The 17,242-nt window shown below is 33.6% G+C and overlaps 2 protein-coding genes across 2 annotated transcripts in view; both read left to right on the forward strand.

Moving 5' to 3' along the window:
- The window catches only part of LOC117322238, a 48,240-nt gene extending 40,318 nt beyond the window's left edge, over nt 1–7,922 (forward strand). Inside the window, exons 11-16 of the mRNA XM_033877040.1 lie at nt 1,127–1,222; nt 2,095–2,190; nt 4,501–4,596; nt 4,722–4,815; nt 6,840–6,956; nt 7,435–7,922. Of these exons, the coding sequence (XP_033732931.1) occupies nt 1,127–1,222; nt 2,095–2,190; nt 4,501–4,596; nt 4,722–4,815; nt 6,840–6,956; nt 7,435–7,492 (557 nt within the window). The 3' untranslated portion in view covers nt 7,493–7,922. The remainder of the gene's footprint in view (nt 1–1,126; nt 1,223–2,094; nt 2,191–4,500; nt 4,597–4,721; nt 4,816–6,839; nt 6,957–7,434) is intronic.
- A 1,340-nt stretch (nt 7,923–9,262) lies between these two features.
- Nucleotides 9,263–11,247, forward strand: LOC117322240 (complement C1q-like protein 3). Its single transcript, XM_033877042.1, has 2 exons — nt 9,263–9,860; nt 10,691–11,247. Exons 1-2 carry the CDS (start codon nt 9,602–9,604, stop codon nt 11,131–11,133), a joined length of 702 nt encoding a protein of 233 aa, XP_033732933.1. The 5' UTR covers nt 9,263–9,601; the 3' UTR covers nt 11,134–11,247.
- The last annotated feature ends 5,995 nt before the right edge of the window (nt 11,248–17,242 follow it).

The raw sequence follows: 17,242 nt of genomic DNA on the forward strand, positions 1-17,242 counted from the left end.
TGGTTAAAGATTGTCATATTTGACTTCGTCCTCCATGTTTATATCCACGAGGAAGTTCCTCGATAGATAATGAAATTCAATAAATATTTACCTTACCAAACATAATTTATCATATCCAAGTAATTTCAAATTTCATAAAGTATATAAAAGTGTTCGTACAGAGCTGCAAGTAGTCCAGGTATTAAACACTGCAAATTAACATCGATGTCAAATACCAAGTAAATGTACACAGACGTTACATAGTGTCCGTGTTGTTACTGATAATTTCCCGTTAAATATTAATTATAACTATTGATATATTTCTGAAATTTTGAAAATTAACGAACAAAAGAAAACATACACACGGCGTTTATTGTGGACTTCGAGTCATTAAACTGTAACTATGAATGGTCTATGTACATGTAAGTTGTGTCCAACCCTGTATATTGACAATAAAACGTGTTTAAACTATGAATGCATGATTAATGAGTTTTATATACAATACCACAAATGACGTGTTGACTTCCGATTTGGCAAGTACCAATAGATACTTCGACTTTTATAATTTCAATAGATTACTCCAATTATAATCAAGCTTGATTATATGCATGAAGCTTTTAACAAAATATCTTAACCGTCCGTACTTCCTACTTATAATAAATGAGATATTGTTTATATTCCACGGACAAATATAAAAGTGTGGCGTAAAGTCTGAACTAATTGATAGCATATTTTGATATATTGAAGTGTATCCAGACAACAAATTTATAAATTCATAAACCATACATAATTTCATACTTTAATCTACATTTTTCTGTACTGTACAGATATCTAAATGCCTATTTTTATAGTTACGCATGTGGGTATTTATCAAAAACGTATTCTGTAGAATTATGTTTACTTAAGATATCATTCCGAAAAAAAGAATCTTAACAACTTTACGAAAAACTTAAAATGTCGGTATAATCAATGCTTTGTTAAAACTTAAAATGTCGGTATAATCAATGCTTTGTTAAAACTTAAAATGTCAGTATAATCAATGCTTTGTTTTAATCTTAATTCTAGAATAACAATCATAACGTTATAGAATTATGAAGCATACAACTTGTATTTGTCTATGAACGGTATATTCCTGGTTTGTTTGCAGCAATTTGCCGACGAGGCTGCTACAATGGAGGGAAGTGTGTGGCACCAAACAAATGTTCATGTCCCCGAGGGTACAGGGGCAAAAGATGCCAAAAGGGTAGGTTTTAGTTCGGCCAGTATCGACTGATACATATCTTAGAATCTGTATAATGTTCAAAATTTCGAGTTTAAAAGCGAGAAATCCAGACAAGTATATAGCTTAGATTGCGTTGTAAGGTCGATGAGGGAGCGGACTTGTTGAGATGAGTAATGAAAAGATGTAAAAGCATGATGATCGATGGAATAGTTCTAAGCATGCAGCATGCCAGTTGGAATGACATTTACATCCATCAAGGAAGTAGAACTATCATTAGTGCATTATTTTATGCTTTGATATTGTGTCAATACTTGCACACACAGAGATTGATATATAGATTTATTGAATATCTAAAATTCAAACCAGCACGTTTTCGGTGTTTATGTCTTTCGCTATAACCATTGATAATATATATATATACAATATATGCGAGCGATAGGCGAATTGGTTTTTCTAAAAAAACAAACAAACAAAAAACAAACAAAAAACCATCTTTTTTATCTTGCATTTGTTGTTGTTAGTGATTTTGTATGTACCACTAGATTCACTACATAGTCCGCTAAAGTGTTAACTGTTTATTTTATGGCTAGTTTACATTAACAGGCTATTTCTAGTTTTGAACAATATGTAATGTCAAAGGAAACACATCTTGTCGTGGTACTCCAATATTACTTAATAGAATGTTGGTTAAGACATTTTGTGAAAATTCCATTATTGAAATTGATTTTATTATTTTAATATGTATACTAAAACCCTCTTCAGGCTTCGTTATATTACATGAATTGCATTATTAACCAAAAAGACGAACTTAAACCATGATACCTGGAATAATGAAATTAATGATTTAACTGCGCATGCTCAGACCCTAATGGCGCTGTTTGATTTTGTTGCAGCTGTGTGTAACCCGACATGCCAGAATAGCGGTGTGTGTATCTATCCCTATGTTTGTAGGTGTAGAGCGGGATATTACGGCTCGTATTGTCAGGAATGTAAGTTATTCTTATGTTCATTCAAATCATAATACGTTCGGAACCCCTCATCATTCGTAATAGCTTCTGCGTAGAACTACACGCGGTTTTCACTGACGGCATGTCAAACTTTCCATTTGTGTTTTATATCACATCTGATTCATTTGTATTGTAAAAAGTTATATGTGTTTTCAAATTTTAAAAGAATACTGTATCCTCTTTGCAATGATATTCAATACCATTTTCCGAAAGTTGCAAAATTAATTTGTCCTAAAAATAGATAATTACTCTTAAGTAGATATCGCGCTTTTCAAATACAATATTGAATACAAATGATTTTGTTTACAAATGCAAAATATGAAATATAAATAATGAAATATTGAATACAAATACAAATAATACACATAGATATTACACAACGAGTTGCCGTTGTAAATGGTATTTTTCACTCGAGAACGTTATTTTTCAAAAGTTTTAAAAGCACGAGTTTTAATGAGTGTTTTTGTAACTTTGAAAAAAATAACCAAAGAGAGAGAAATAAATACCATATATAACAACCACGAGTTTGTGTGACCTTTTTCAAACACAATAGAAAAGTTATTTGATGATAAATTGATCTGTTTTATGTCAACGCATTTTCTTTTCATAATATCAGGTGGGGTGTAATGATATGACTCAAATTAATACGAAAAGCTGACAATTTTGGAAACGTGAGGGAATATAACAATTTATTTGAAATCATAACAAATGATAAGCAAGTTTATTATTTTAAAACAAATGCTATACACCAAAATACTATACATACAAATACTATACTTACAAATACTACATATACAAATACAAAAAATGTACTATACATACAAATAATATACATACAAATACTATACATACAAATACTATATATACAAATACTACATATACAAATACTATACATATAAATATTATAATACAAATACTATATATACAAATACTAAATATACAAATACTATATATACAAATACTATATATATACAAATACTATATATACAAATACTATATATACAAATACTATACATACAAATACTATATATACAAATACTATACATACAAATACTATATATACAAATACTATACATACAAATACTATATATACAAATACTATATATATACAAATACTATATATACAAATACTATACATACAAATACTATACATACAAATACTATATATACAAATACTATACATACAAATACTATACATACAAATAATATACATACAAATACTATACATACAAATACTACACTTACAAATACTACATATACAAATACAAAAAATGTACTATACATACAAATACTATATATACAAATACTATACATACAAATACTATATATACAAATACTATATATATACAAATACTATATATACAAATACTATATATACAAATACTATGTATACAAATACTATGTATACAAATACTATATATACAAATACTATACATACAAATACTATACATACAAATACTATATATATACAAATACTATATATATACAAATACTATACATACAAATATTATATATACAAATATTATATATACAAATACTATACATATAAATACTATACTTACAAATACTATACATACAAATACTATATATACAAATACTATACATATAAATACTATACTTACAAATACTATATATACAAATACTATACATACAAATACTATATATACAAATACTATATATACAAATACTATATATACAAATACTATATATATACAAATACTATGTACATACAAATACTATACATACAAATACTAACTTACAAATACTATATATACAAATACTATATATACAAATACAATATATACAAATAGTATACATACAAATACTATAATACAAATACTATAATACAAATACTATATATAAAAATTTGAACTTATTGAATACAAATGGGAAATATACAATATAAATGTAAACATATTAATAAAAACATAAAATTATTGAATAACGCAACGTTTGACCGTATTCATCAAAACATTATGCGATTTTACCTTTTTTGTGGTAGGTCAGGCTGCATGGTTCAGAATTAGAGTAACTGCCGAAGTGTTATGAATGCTTGAGTATTTACTTGCGATGTTTTGAAGTTTTTATCGATATTATCTAACTGCATGTACAATGTCGTAGTTAGATTGTGACAAGTCAATGTTCGGTTTTCGTTAGTCCCTTCGCTGGTTTTAAATAAATGGTGGGATAACTTCAAATTTCATTGAATATCGTTTATACGTTAGCTAACATCAACGAAATGATAATGTATTCAACTATGATATACATATATGTGTGTTTTCGTTATTTCAGTCACCTGCAGACGATCATGTAAAAATGGCGGGAAATGCATAGGTCACAATAAATGTGAATGCTTGCCAGGATACTCAGGGAAATGGTGCCAGCGAGGTAAGTTTGTGTGATCGTGGGCTCACTGTAAGGAACTCTATTCTCTTGTGTCCGAAAAAAGTTTTAACAAACATTCGGGAAATATTTTTATGCCTTAATATATTTTCTGTTTTGTTTTGTTTCAGGCAAATGTGCTAAGCCTTGCCAAAATGGCGGCCGCTGCAGACGTAATAAGTGTCGGTGTCCCAAAGGTTACGGTGGGCAGACATGCGAGAGGAGGTGTGTACATTATGACATATCAACACTTGCTAGTTAGAGCTAGATGACGGTGTATCACAAATTCAGCAATATCGCGATTATAAATATTTACACCTTATTTCTATCCTGTAGATTTTAAGTCGATATAAAATTATAATCTCAAAAAATAATAATACAAATGACGTTGGACGAGTTTATCTTAAGTTTATTGCTATAAAGATAATTACAGATTGTTATAACGTGGAGTTAATATATAATTTAGTCATTTAAAACGTGCGTGCAGTATAGTTCATTATACATACACTGTACATTTAGTTCACATCTGTCGAAGTGTACAAAATACTATAATACCACAAAAATAGACGTGCGAGTTCAAAGGTCAAAGATCGCTCCCCACATGCGATTCTACGTCACCACCGCAGCTCACAATGCCACCAGCTGCATGATTGCACATTGATAAGTACACTGATATATCGATTATCAATTTATCATTTACTGCCAGATAAGCACGTGATTGGTCATTAATCAAAACGACATAGATAACGCCAAACCTTATTACGAAGTCTATTTTAGGTAGAAATGGACTACAGGAAATATTTTGATTATATGTACGATGTAATGGTTCGTTAACACTAGGTTCGTCCTGCAGTGTTTTGTTAGACATGTTCGATAGTCAATTATTTTCTATTCCATATCGGAATATCATCCGGATAACGGGAGTGGAACTAAAAAACAAAAAAACAAAAAAGCAAAACATATGGCGCGGGAAGGATGTCATAATTAAATATTTTTGGCTAGGCAAAAATAAAATATTGCCTAGGCAAAAATCGAATATTGCTTAGGCAAAAATATTTCAGCCTAGGCAATATTCGATTTATGTCTAGGCAAAATTATTTCTGCAAAAATATTTAATTATGACATCCTTCCCGCGCCATCAAAACAAAACAAGCAAAAAAAACAAAAAAAACAAAACAAAACAAAAAACAAAAAAAAAGCAAAACAAAAAACACACAAAACCCCCCCCCCAAAAAAACTGATACAATCTTAATGAAAGTAATTATATTTTAGGATTAACGGACCATGGAGTAGGTTTACTTATACATGATTAAAAATTGTGTGTGGTAAATATGAATTAGCGAACAAATATACACATCTCAGAAATACACGTACATGGTGGTTGGTTAATTAATTAGTCAAAATGTAACGACGACGACGACGACGCTGATGATGACGGTGATGATGATGATGATGATTTTCATCACGATCAATATATTGCTTATTTAAATGTAGAAAAAGGTCGTTATCAAAATATCTAGCGACACTTGAGAATTTGTTCTGTATGTAATTTAAATGATGTCGAGGACGAATTTCATTTTATTTTAAAATGCCCATGTTATTCTGATATTCGTAGAAATATTTGAAAAGTTACTATTTTAAAAAGCCAAGTATGTTGAAATTGATACAATTATTCAACGGGCAAAATACCAAAGAATTGGAAAAATTGGCCAAATACATCAAAGTGGCAAATGTCAAAAGAGCTTCTTTAACATAGTTATGCTCTCCGAGTATATTGTCTCTGGCACGAATTTATGTTTTTGTGTGTGTTTTGTCCTGATGTTGTCAATGTTATGTAAAATTTGTATATTATGTATGTATATGATACTGATGAGTCGGAAGACTCAAAGTCAATAAAGAACAAAAGTTCAACCGCAATCACCACTAGTACAAGGGAAATAACTCGAAAAAACGATCACTGGCATTTATAAAATTTGGTTTATTTCAATATTTAAATTGAATATTCCACATCATTCCTACAAATCTTTACCCTAAATATCATTTATTTATTTTTCAATGTTATTATATTCCTTCATCATATTAGGACCTTGATTGTTTTCAATGTTGATATATACCTTATACAAACATGGCAACAACAACAGAAATATTTACAGACATGTATGTCAACACATTTTGTATTGAAACTGAAAAAATATAAACAATTTATTTACATACTTTTAATAATCAAATCATGTGATTTTTAATTCCAGGGGGTGTAACTACGAGAAATACGTCGTTCCCTATCAGAAAACATACCGGAGGCTTCAGAGAGAGGAATTCACCACACAGTGCGGGCCCTGGCGCTGGAAGACTTGTGTTCAAACTAGGTCAGTATCTTACAGTACCAATCAACAATCGTAAACATAAAGATTCAAAATATTTAAAAAACAAAAACAAAAACAAACAAAAACTGATACAGCAACAATTATCTTTGTCCTTCGATAGAATCTTTTTTAGTTCATGTGCATTTTCTTTTAGGTTCTGTTTTCGTTTTGTTTTGTTTTTGTTTGTTGTTGTTTTTATTTTATTTTATTTTATTTTGTTGTCGAAATACCTGTAATATAAATATTTCGATTCTGTTATGGTAAAACTTGTTCGTATATCTACAATTAAAAATTACTAATTTTGGACTCTGCCAAACAAGTGATGGGGACATGTTGTTTCAATCGGATTCATATCTAGCTAATTATACCATGGTAATTAAGAATTATCTATGTATTATCTGGATTAATATTCCCTAAGATATTTCTCTAACCGTTTTCCTCTATAAAGTAATCTAATGTTTAAATGTTGTTTCTCTTGTAGGTTGAGATACGTGACGGAGTCCAAAACGCTATACCGAACGTCATATCGTTGTATTTGATTTGTCAGTGTTCAACAAAACCCGATTGGCCGATCACGTTAAAATCTGTAACACAGTGTCTGATTGGAGGATTTTACCAAAGATCGACGTTTCGCCATGGACAGATGTGATTGGTTGACTTCGCCAAACGTCGTGTCGTTTTATTGGTTTGGTCAATTATATGGAACTTTGTATCAGCGCATTTGATTGGCTGAATTCGCAAAAAGTCCTGCCTCCCGGTATCTGGTTGGTCATTAGTACGGAACTTCAGACAATTGTTTCTGATTGGATGACTACCCAGTTAATAAACATACATCATGTCTTTCATCTATCGATCCACATATCATGTTGGAAGTTATAATTAAATTACATGTTTATTTATAAACAAATGTGTTGTCTTTATGTATTGCATCTAGACCTATTTCCAATATCGGATAAAATAGCATGTTTATTGGAATCCTCTATTTTCTTTTTTAATAATGAATATCTTTCGTTTTTTTATTAATAGGTAAACATACGTCCATATTATAGCTTTTCGTGATACGAAAACACAACTTTTTTTATCCTGAGATAATTTAGAAATATTTATCATAATAGCAATAACTGGTTAACGAATTAGTCGACATCTTTGCCATGGAATGGAATATGATTTGTTAAAATGCTTTACAAATCTTAGGAATTGTAATTATTAACTTTGATTGCAAATTATCGACCTGTCGACGGATAATTCCAATTAGGGAACAAAAGATTTTACATGTACACTATATCTTTGTAGATAAAATCAAATAAAAATGCAAACCAGAAAATCACAAGCGCTTTCGCTTACTTTCAGAGCAAGCTCTCCGTGTGATATGAAAGGTTTTATTGATGACGTCATCATAGATATATATTACTTATGGTCTTTACCACAACACGAATCAAGGTGCAAGTAAAATACAACAGAATGACAAGAAAATGCAAAGCACTTATTATTTGAAATTTCATTAGAAAATCCCATTGTCATTTCTTTTAAATCTTGTGAGGTGTGTGATTATCAAGGTCAACAAATTGAACAGTATCATTGGAATTCAAAACACATAATATATCTGTAGAGAAGTACGCTGTCCATACAATTCTGAGATAGCCCTATCCAGATTTGTTATTATATATTGATTAAATTGAACATTTCAACTTCACTTGTGAATTATTAGACTATAAATCTTGAAATTTATAGTATGTAAAATACAACAATTTAAATCAAGACTGGAAATGCAAGAAATGTCATGTTCTTAAAATAAGAATCAGGACAGCAAGGAAACTTATAGGAATACTTCATATAACACAAGAAAATGAGTTATATGCAGAAAAAGATCGAACACCTAAACAATAGTTTCCCTCAACCCGCATCAATCAAAACTGAGAGTTGTAAATTTTATAAACAGGTCAGGTTGCAATTCATCGTTGAAGATAGTTGGCTTTAGGGTTGTTGTTTTTTCAGAAGACCTACATCAAAGATTTTAAAAATAAATATCAAATGTAAACTTCAATTCATTGCCAATGTATATCAAGTATGTCAATATTCGCTCACTACTGTCTCTCTGTTCTCATCACCAAACCAGAATCACGTGATCGTTATTTAGCTTACTTTGCTTTGTAGTGACCATGCTGATATACGGAAGGACGTCTTCCTGTGTACTTATCAAATTATCTTTGAACATTAAGCATACAATGCACGTTGCTTTAAACCGTAGCTATTGGTATCCTATAACTGTATGTGCTATTGTATCACTAAGATATATAATACACTACGAATTTGGATAACAAGTTAACACCATTATATCGAGAGAGAGTTTTCGTAGTTTTCTTATTCAGACTTGAAATAATATCCTAACTGATAACATGGACAGACTGATGGCCTGATTGCCAATGCACTTGGAGAGATAACAAAGGAGTTTTCCTTTGTCTTATCAGATGATCACGTCTGGAATTCCACTGTCAACTGGCTGATGTGTACTGAAGGGCACTTATATACTACAGTCTAGCAATCCGCCAAAATACGGCCAAACCTTTTGTCATAATCTGTTACAATAACGTCCATGACCACGTTGGACAGGAAGTGACGTCTATATAGAAACCTTGGCATATTTCAACATGTTTAACCATAAACGTCTCTGGCTTGTGGAATTGGTTTTGGTATACATAGCTTCATCGCATGGCACTTACGGTTCTGATGACGTTAATGAAAGGTTGCTGCAGCTCGAGACAGCAGTAAGAGGAGTTCAGGCGTCCGCACGACAACAAAAGTCCAATCTTGAGGATGAACTGGCCAACGTCCAATCAGAATTGTCTGCCTTACAACACAAATATCAGAATGTATTACGTCAACTCGAGACCTCGGCCTCTAAATCAGGTCAGATTTTACATTCAGAAAAGCTTTAAGTATTTTCTGGAATCGGCTTAAAATATTCGCTTTTAATGCAAAATGACAATTGCAAGAAAAAAGTTCCTGGTGTATTGTATATTTGAACACATAATACTGATAATTTTCTGATAAGATAGTATTTTTTCTGGCAACCTTTTGTATGCTGGTTGAAAAGTGTAGTATGGTCGTTTCCTTACTCGGTATCCTGATTCTTACAAACTTTGACTCATGAATATAAAAACGTTTTAGTCGCTGAATGTCATGAAAAAGCTTCTAACATATGAACATATTACTGTAAAACTAATAGTATTCAGATTAATCATGCAAAAATCGGCCATTAGGCACCAAACACAAAATTGCTTGCCTTACATTTTCTAATGTGGAATCGCCCCATTGCGCAATTAGTGCACAAGAATGTAATCTATGGGACTCAACCGCCATATCTGGGATGCCATCTTGTTTGATAATTCTGATTTAAGAAAAAAATTGACATCTGTAAATATTGCATGGATAGAAAACAGTTTACACTTTGCAATAGACTATAATTAATTTTCCATTGTTTGCACGCAGAATGCGGCTTTTTGGTTTGTTGATATTTTTTTTATATCACTATAAAAAAAATTCCGAGAATTACGCGGATTCATACAGTTTGCAAACATTTTTTTTTCATACCCCGATGAAACTACAAAAAATGACATCTATGCTTAAATGATAACCTATTGAGACTAGGTTTAAGAATAATAGATTGACATCGAGTAAAGTCAATAAATATAAATTTCAAAGATATGTGTTAGTTTGTTAAATTTTATACTTTACAGTGAGATCAGACACGGGAGCTGCAAAGTACGCCTTCTCCGCAAGCCTTAGTCAACGATTGACATATAATAGCAACGAAAAAATCGTCATGGATCACGTGCTTACCAACGAAGGGAATAACTACGATCCACAAACAGGTGTCTTCACATGTCAACAGGCGGGCACCTACGTCTTCTACGTCACCATACAGGTAGAACATGGACACAGTTTTGGGGCGGAAGTCGTCAAAAACGCAGCGGAAATAGCTTGGGTTTTAGCGGAACCTACAAACTCCCGAGCTTCCGCGTCCACTTCCGTGATTGTAAACCTGTCGGTCGGGGACATTGTATACGTCAGGTCAGATGGATATTTTGATCAAGACGACGCTTTAATAGACGACCAGTTCTCTAGTTTCTCGGGATTTTTGATTGAAGTCGGTGGATGGGTAAACTTTGGAAATGGTTAATGTAATAATGAAATATTGACGGACTTTTTACTGATATATTTGATTTTTTTCAGACTACTTTAAGTCTTTAAGATTTCTGCTTTGTTAATAAATAGTGAATAAAGTCTAGATATAACAGTCTTGTTACGATATACATCTAGCAATATACTGTAGACGTGGATATTTCCGTTGGGGTTTGATTTCGCGATTTCGATAGGTAAATTCTACGTCGGGGTTATTCCCGCGATTTTTTTTCTGTTTCACTTCCATTGCGAGTCAATTTACATGGGGGTAAATTTTCGCGGCTAAATAGCCTTTACGCATTTAACGTAAATCTCCCTCGCGGAAATGTTCAAGTTTACAATACATGTATCGTGTAACGGTTTTATCAACAAAATTTTATAAGGTATCTTTTATGTTTTTCATTGAAATTATGTTATGATTTATAACTATTTGACTTAACTTGGTGCCAAATCACTGATCAATACTTGGTTAGTATAACGTACGACCACTGTCCACATCATCTGATCCCCGTCCTATCATCTGACCTTGTCCTATCATCTCATCCCGTCCTATCATCTGATCCCCGTCCTATCATCTGATCTCCGTCCTATAATCTGATCCCCATCCTATCATCAGATCCCCGCCCAATCATCGGATCCCGTCCTATCATCTGATCCCCGTCCTGTCATCTGATCCCCATCCTATCATCAGATCCCCGCCCAATCATCGGATCCCGTCCTATCATCTGATCCCCGTCCTGTCATCTGATCCCCATACTATCATCGGATCTCCGTCCTATCATCTGATCCCCGTCCTATCATCTGATCCCGTCCTATCATCTGATCCCCGTCCTGATATCTGATCCCCGTCCTATCATCGGATCCCGTCCTATCATCTGATCCCCGTCCTATCATCTGATCCCCGTCCTATCATCTGATCCCGTCCTATCATCTGATCCCCGTCCTATCATCTGATCCCGTCTTATCATCTGATCCCCGTCCTATCATCTGATCCCTGTCCTATCATCTGACCCCCGTCCTATCATCTGATCCCCATCCTATCATCTGATCCCGTCCTATCATCTGACCTCCGTCCTATAATCTGATCTCCGTCATTTCATCTGATCTCCGTCCTATCATCTGATCCCCGTCCTATCATCTGATCCCCATCCTATCATCTGATCCCGTCCTATCATCTGACCTCCGTCCTATAATCTGATCTCCGTCATTTCATCTGATCTCAGTCCTATCATCTGATCTCCGTCCTATAATCTGATCTCCGTCCTATAATCTGATCCCCGTCCTACCATCTGATCTCCGTCATATCATCTGACCTCCGTCCTATAATCTGATCCCCGTCCTATCATCTGATCCCCGTCCTATAATCTGATCTCCGTCATATCATCTGACCTCCGTCCTATAATCTGATCCCCGTCCTATCATCTGATCCCCGTCCTATAATCTGATCTCCGTCCTATAATCTGATCTCCGTCCTATAATCTGATCCCCGTCCTATAATCTGATCTCCGTCATATCATCTAATCCCCGTCCTATAATCTGATCCCCGTCCTATCATCTGATCCCCGTCCTATAATCTGATCTCCGTCCTATAATCTGATCTCCGTCCTATAATCTGATCCCCGTCCTATAATCTGATCTCCGTCATATCATCTAATCCCCGTCCTATCATCTGATCCCCGTCCTATCATCTGACCTCCGTCCTATCATCTGATCCCCGTCCTATCATATGATCCCCGTCCTAGCATCTGATCCCCGTCCAATCCCCGTCCTATCATCTAATCCCCGTCCTATCATCTGACCTCCGTCCTATCATATGATCCCCGTCCTATCATATGATCCCCGTCCTATCATCTAATCCCCGTCCTATCATCTGATCCCGTCCTAGCATCCCCGTCCTATCATATGATCCCCGTCCTAGCATCTGATCCCCGTCCTATCATCTGATCCCCGTCCTATCATCTAATCCCTGTCCTATCATCTGATCCCCGTCCTAGCATCTGATCCCCGCCCTATCATCTAATCCCTGTCCTATCATATGATCCCCGTCCTATCATCTGATCCCCGTCCTATCATCTGATCCCCGTCCTATCATATGATCCCCGTCCTATCATCTGATCCCCGTCCTATCATATGATCCCCGTCCTATCATCTGATCCCCGTCCTATCATCTAATCCCTGTCCTATCATCTGATCCCCGTCCTATCATCTGATCCCCGTCCTATCATCTGATCCCCGTCCTATCATCTAATCCCCGTCCTATCATCTGATCCCCGTCCTAGCATCTGATCCCGTCCTATCATCCCCGTCCTATCATATGATCCCCGTCCTATCATATGATCCTCGTCCTAGCATCTGATCCCCGTCCTATCATCTGATCCCCGTCCTATCATCGGATCCCGTCCTATCATCGGATCCCCGTCCTATCATCTGATCCCCGTCCTATCATCGGATCCCGTCCTATCATCGGATCCCCGTCCTATCATCTGATCCCCGTCTTATCATCGGATCCTCGTCCTATCATCTGATCCCCGTCCTGTTGTATCATAGTTACTTTCCTTTGTTTCAAAAATGATGATCCATGAATCAAGCCAACTGTTAGAGGTTTAAGAAACACACCATCATTGGTGATATTTGTACATATTTTACACTTAAAGTTATTGTACTGCTATTTAGATTTCACGATATCTGGATACATATCTACCGATCTGGATTTTTTCAGTGGCAGTCTTATACCGCTCGATAACCAAAAGAAAAAAGTCTGTCATAAGAAAAGTTAAATTTCTAAACGAATGAGAAATGAAGAAATCGCGTATTTTGAAGTGGAAGTTTTGATATAAAAAGCAAGAAGGGAAAATGTCGAGATCAGTTTCGCTCTATCGTAAAGTAAACAAAAACATACTTCAGCCTTCCATATCACACGAACTCGCCACACTCAAGCATCTCGCAGACAGGGGAGGCTCTCCTTAAATGATCATAGCAGTTCATGGGACGCTCAACAATGGAAAACAAAACCAAAACTTGGACATATGAGGCAAGAAATATCGAGAAAAAATACAGGATTTGAAATGGAATCCTAAAACAAAGCAACAAAGAACAATGGAATCTACGCTATTTTTCAATAATATCAAACGAATGTTATTAATATCATCACGCCGAATCATTACAATGTCATGATAATTACTATCTGACAAAACTTTTTAAAATTCTCTTTCGAATCGCAGTTTGTTTACGATAACGACAACAGCCATGTGGTTTGATAGTGCACAACATTACTGGTCTAGAGGTCGGTCCAGTTATTTAATGTTTGGGAGTGCCCTCCCCTACAACGGCAGTCAAAGGAAGCGCCTCTTATAGAGTAAAATGGTTATTACAACATACTCCTTGTAAAAGCGCAAAGTGATGGAGGAGGAATCACATCACTGTAACAAAGTAGTTATGTGTAATTATACGTTACCGTATATAACTGTGTAACTATATGTTACTGTATCTAACTATACGTTACTGTATCTAACTATACGTTACTGTATCTAACTATACGTTACTGTATCTAACTATATGTTACTGTATCTAACTATACGTTACTGTATCTAACTATATGTTACTGTATCTAACTGTGTGATTATATGTAATTATGTGTAACTATGTGTAACTATATGTGACTGCATGTGACTGTATGTAACTATACATTGTACGTTACTATACATTACTTAAAAAACTACACGTTACATATGTTACTACACGTGTAAAACTACATGTTACTATGTGTAACTATATGTAACTACGTAAAACTACATGTTACTATGTGTAACTATATGTAACTACGTAAAACTACATGTTACTATGTGTAACTATATGTAACTACGTAAAACTACATGTTACTATGTGTAACTATATGTAACTACGTAAAACTAAATGTTACTATGCAAAACAATATGTAACTACGTAAAACTACATGTTACTATGTGTAACTATATGTAACTACGTAAAACTACATGTTACTATGTGTAACTATATGTAACTACGTAAAACTACATGTTACTATGTGTAACTATATGTAACTACGTAAAACTACATGTTACTATGTGTAACTATATGTAACTACATAAACTCCATGTTACTATGTTGAAGCATATGTTACTATGTACAACTGCATCTTAGTTTTACTAAGCAAAGTTAAAATACTCCGGACTAGACTACAGTTGGAGCTCTGGACGTAATACAACACTGTTTAACACAAATGCGACCCATGTGTAGTGGCGAACACACAAATGGAGCATGTGTAAGAATAGTGATTATCAAATAGAACACAACTCAAACAAATAGCATCAAGCAAAAATTACACATTTTATGTTGGGTTTATTTTTTGCTAACTGTTATGATATGTGGCAAATGATGACCAATGACTGCAACCACGCGAGCTAATAAAGTTAGGGAGGAAACTGGGAGCCACACACACAAAAAGCAAAAAAAAAAACAAAAAAAACAAAAAAAAAAAAAACAATCATAGCAGATACTAACTAATACTATTTGATATCTTTGAAACCAAATTTTAAGTCAAAGTTCATATAACATGTAGCAGCAATCTGTTGTGCAAGAGAAACTCTGGAACCTCATGGTCTGTGTTCGAAGCCTTGACGTTTCCTTAGTGATACCCTTCGAACATACAATGGAAAAAAACAGCAGACCCAGATTCAATCTAAATTCTGAGGGTGGGAGGGCATTTGTGTCTCACAGGCTAGCTACCAATATCAGGAACTGTAAAGGGGATTCACAGGCTAGCTACCAATATCAGGAACTGTAAAGGGGATTCACAGGCTAGCTACCAATATCAGGAACTGTAAAGGGGATAGGGTAATACGATTACCTCCCTTGGTTTGGTAGTTTTTTCATATTTTCAATTAGAGTTAATTGAAAATATGAAAAATCTTCCAAACCAAGGGAAATAATCGTACAGGATAAATTGAACTATGTTGCTACATACCATCAACTTACTAATATAAAAAAAACAGGTAGTGTTAATTATGATGAATTAAATTATATTCTAGAAATAATTTTTAATATTTTCTAATGAGATGAGATGGCGATCATGACACACATCTGCTTATCAGCCTTCATTGTGACTAGTAGTAGAAAAGATGCAATTATCGAGAGATGAAACATTCACCATTGGGAAATTGTAATTATCACATACAGTATCTTGTACAGTTTGATGTTTTCCTGTTGTATGTACAGTTGAGTGTAGACTAAAGGTTACACCCAAGTGCACTCCGAGTGCACTCCATTTGGACTTGGAGTGCACTCCGTTTGGACTCCAGGTAAACTTGGAGTGCACTCCAAGTGGACTCCGAGTCTACCTGGAGTCCTATAAGACACCATGCCTACCCCAGTTCTATAATCAGACTATATCATATATATATATATTAATACTTTGATGCTTTTAATATAATTTATATATAAATAGATAGATATTTACAAATCATGTATGTTCTGTTAATATTACTATTAACATTTGTTTAGTCTACTAGGAATATTTCTTTTATTGTTAATACATGGTATTAATGCCTACATCTTAAATTTATATTTATTAAGATCCATAAAAGACAGTTATACAATTTATGCTATAATCAGGTTTCTATGAAAGTTAATTGCTTATTATTTCTTATTTCATTAAGATGTAAGTAAATTGTATTTCATTTTATTAAGGAATTGAAAATTATTTCAATTAGAATATTTATTACTATACATATATCATGACTGTAAAGGAAGTTCAGATAATATATCTATATTATGTTATTGATTATTCAAAATATCGAAAGTTTACAGTATTTAATGAATTATGTATGTGTTTTTTTATATAAGACATTCTCTACATATATGTACTCAATTCAGGCAAGTAATTATAAAATAAACAATCATTTTAGTTTATATAGGTTATATATTTAAATGTATCATTAGAAAAATATACATTTACAACTGTACATATTTACGAGCATTACCTAGTTAAATTAATATTCTGACATAACGTACACACAAGTATGTAGTTCTGGACTACCCATAATAAATGAAAGTATCTGTTTAATTGCTATTAGTATTGGCCATGCATGACT

This window comes from Pecten maximus, chromosome 2 (assembly GCF_902652985.1).
Source record: "Pecten maximus chromosome 2, xPecMax1.1, whole genome shotgun sequence".
NCBI classification, from domain to species: domain Eukaryota; kingdom Metazoa; phylum Mollusca; class Bivalvia; order Pectinida; family Pectinidae; genus Pecten; species Pecten maximus.

Coding starts and splice junctions, on each gene's coding strand:
- LOC117322240 (XM_033877042.1), top strand. CDS start 9,602: ATGTTTAACCATAAACGTCTCTGGCTTGTGGAATTGGTTTTGGTATAC. Junction 9,861..10,690: donor GACCTCGGCCTCTAAATCAG/GTCAGATTTTAC, acceptor TATACTTTACAG/TGAGATCAGACACGGGAGCT.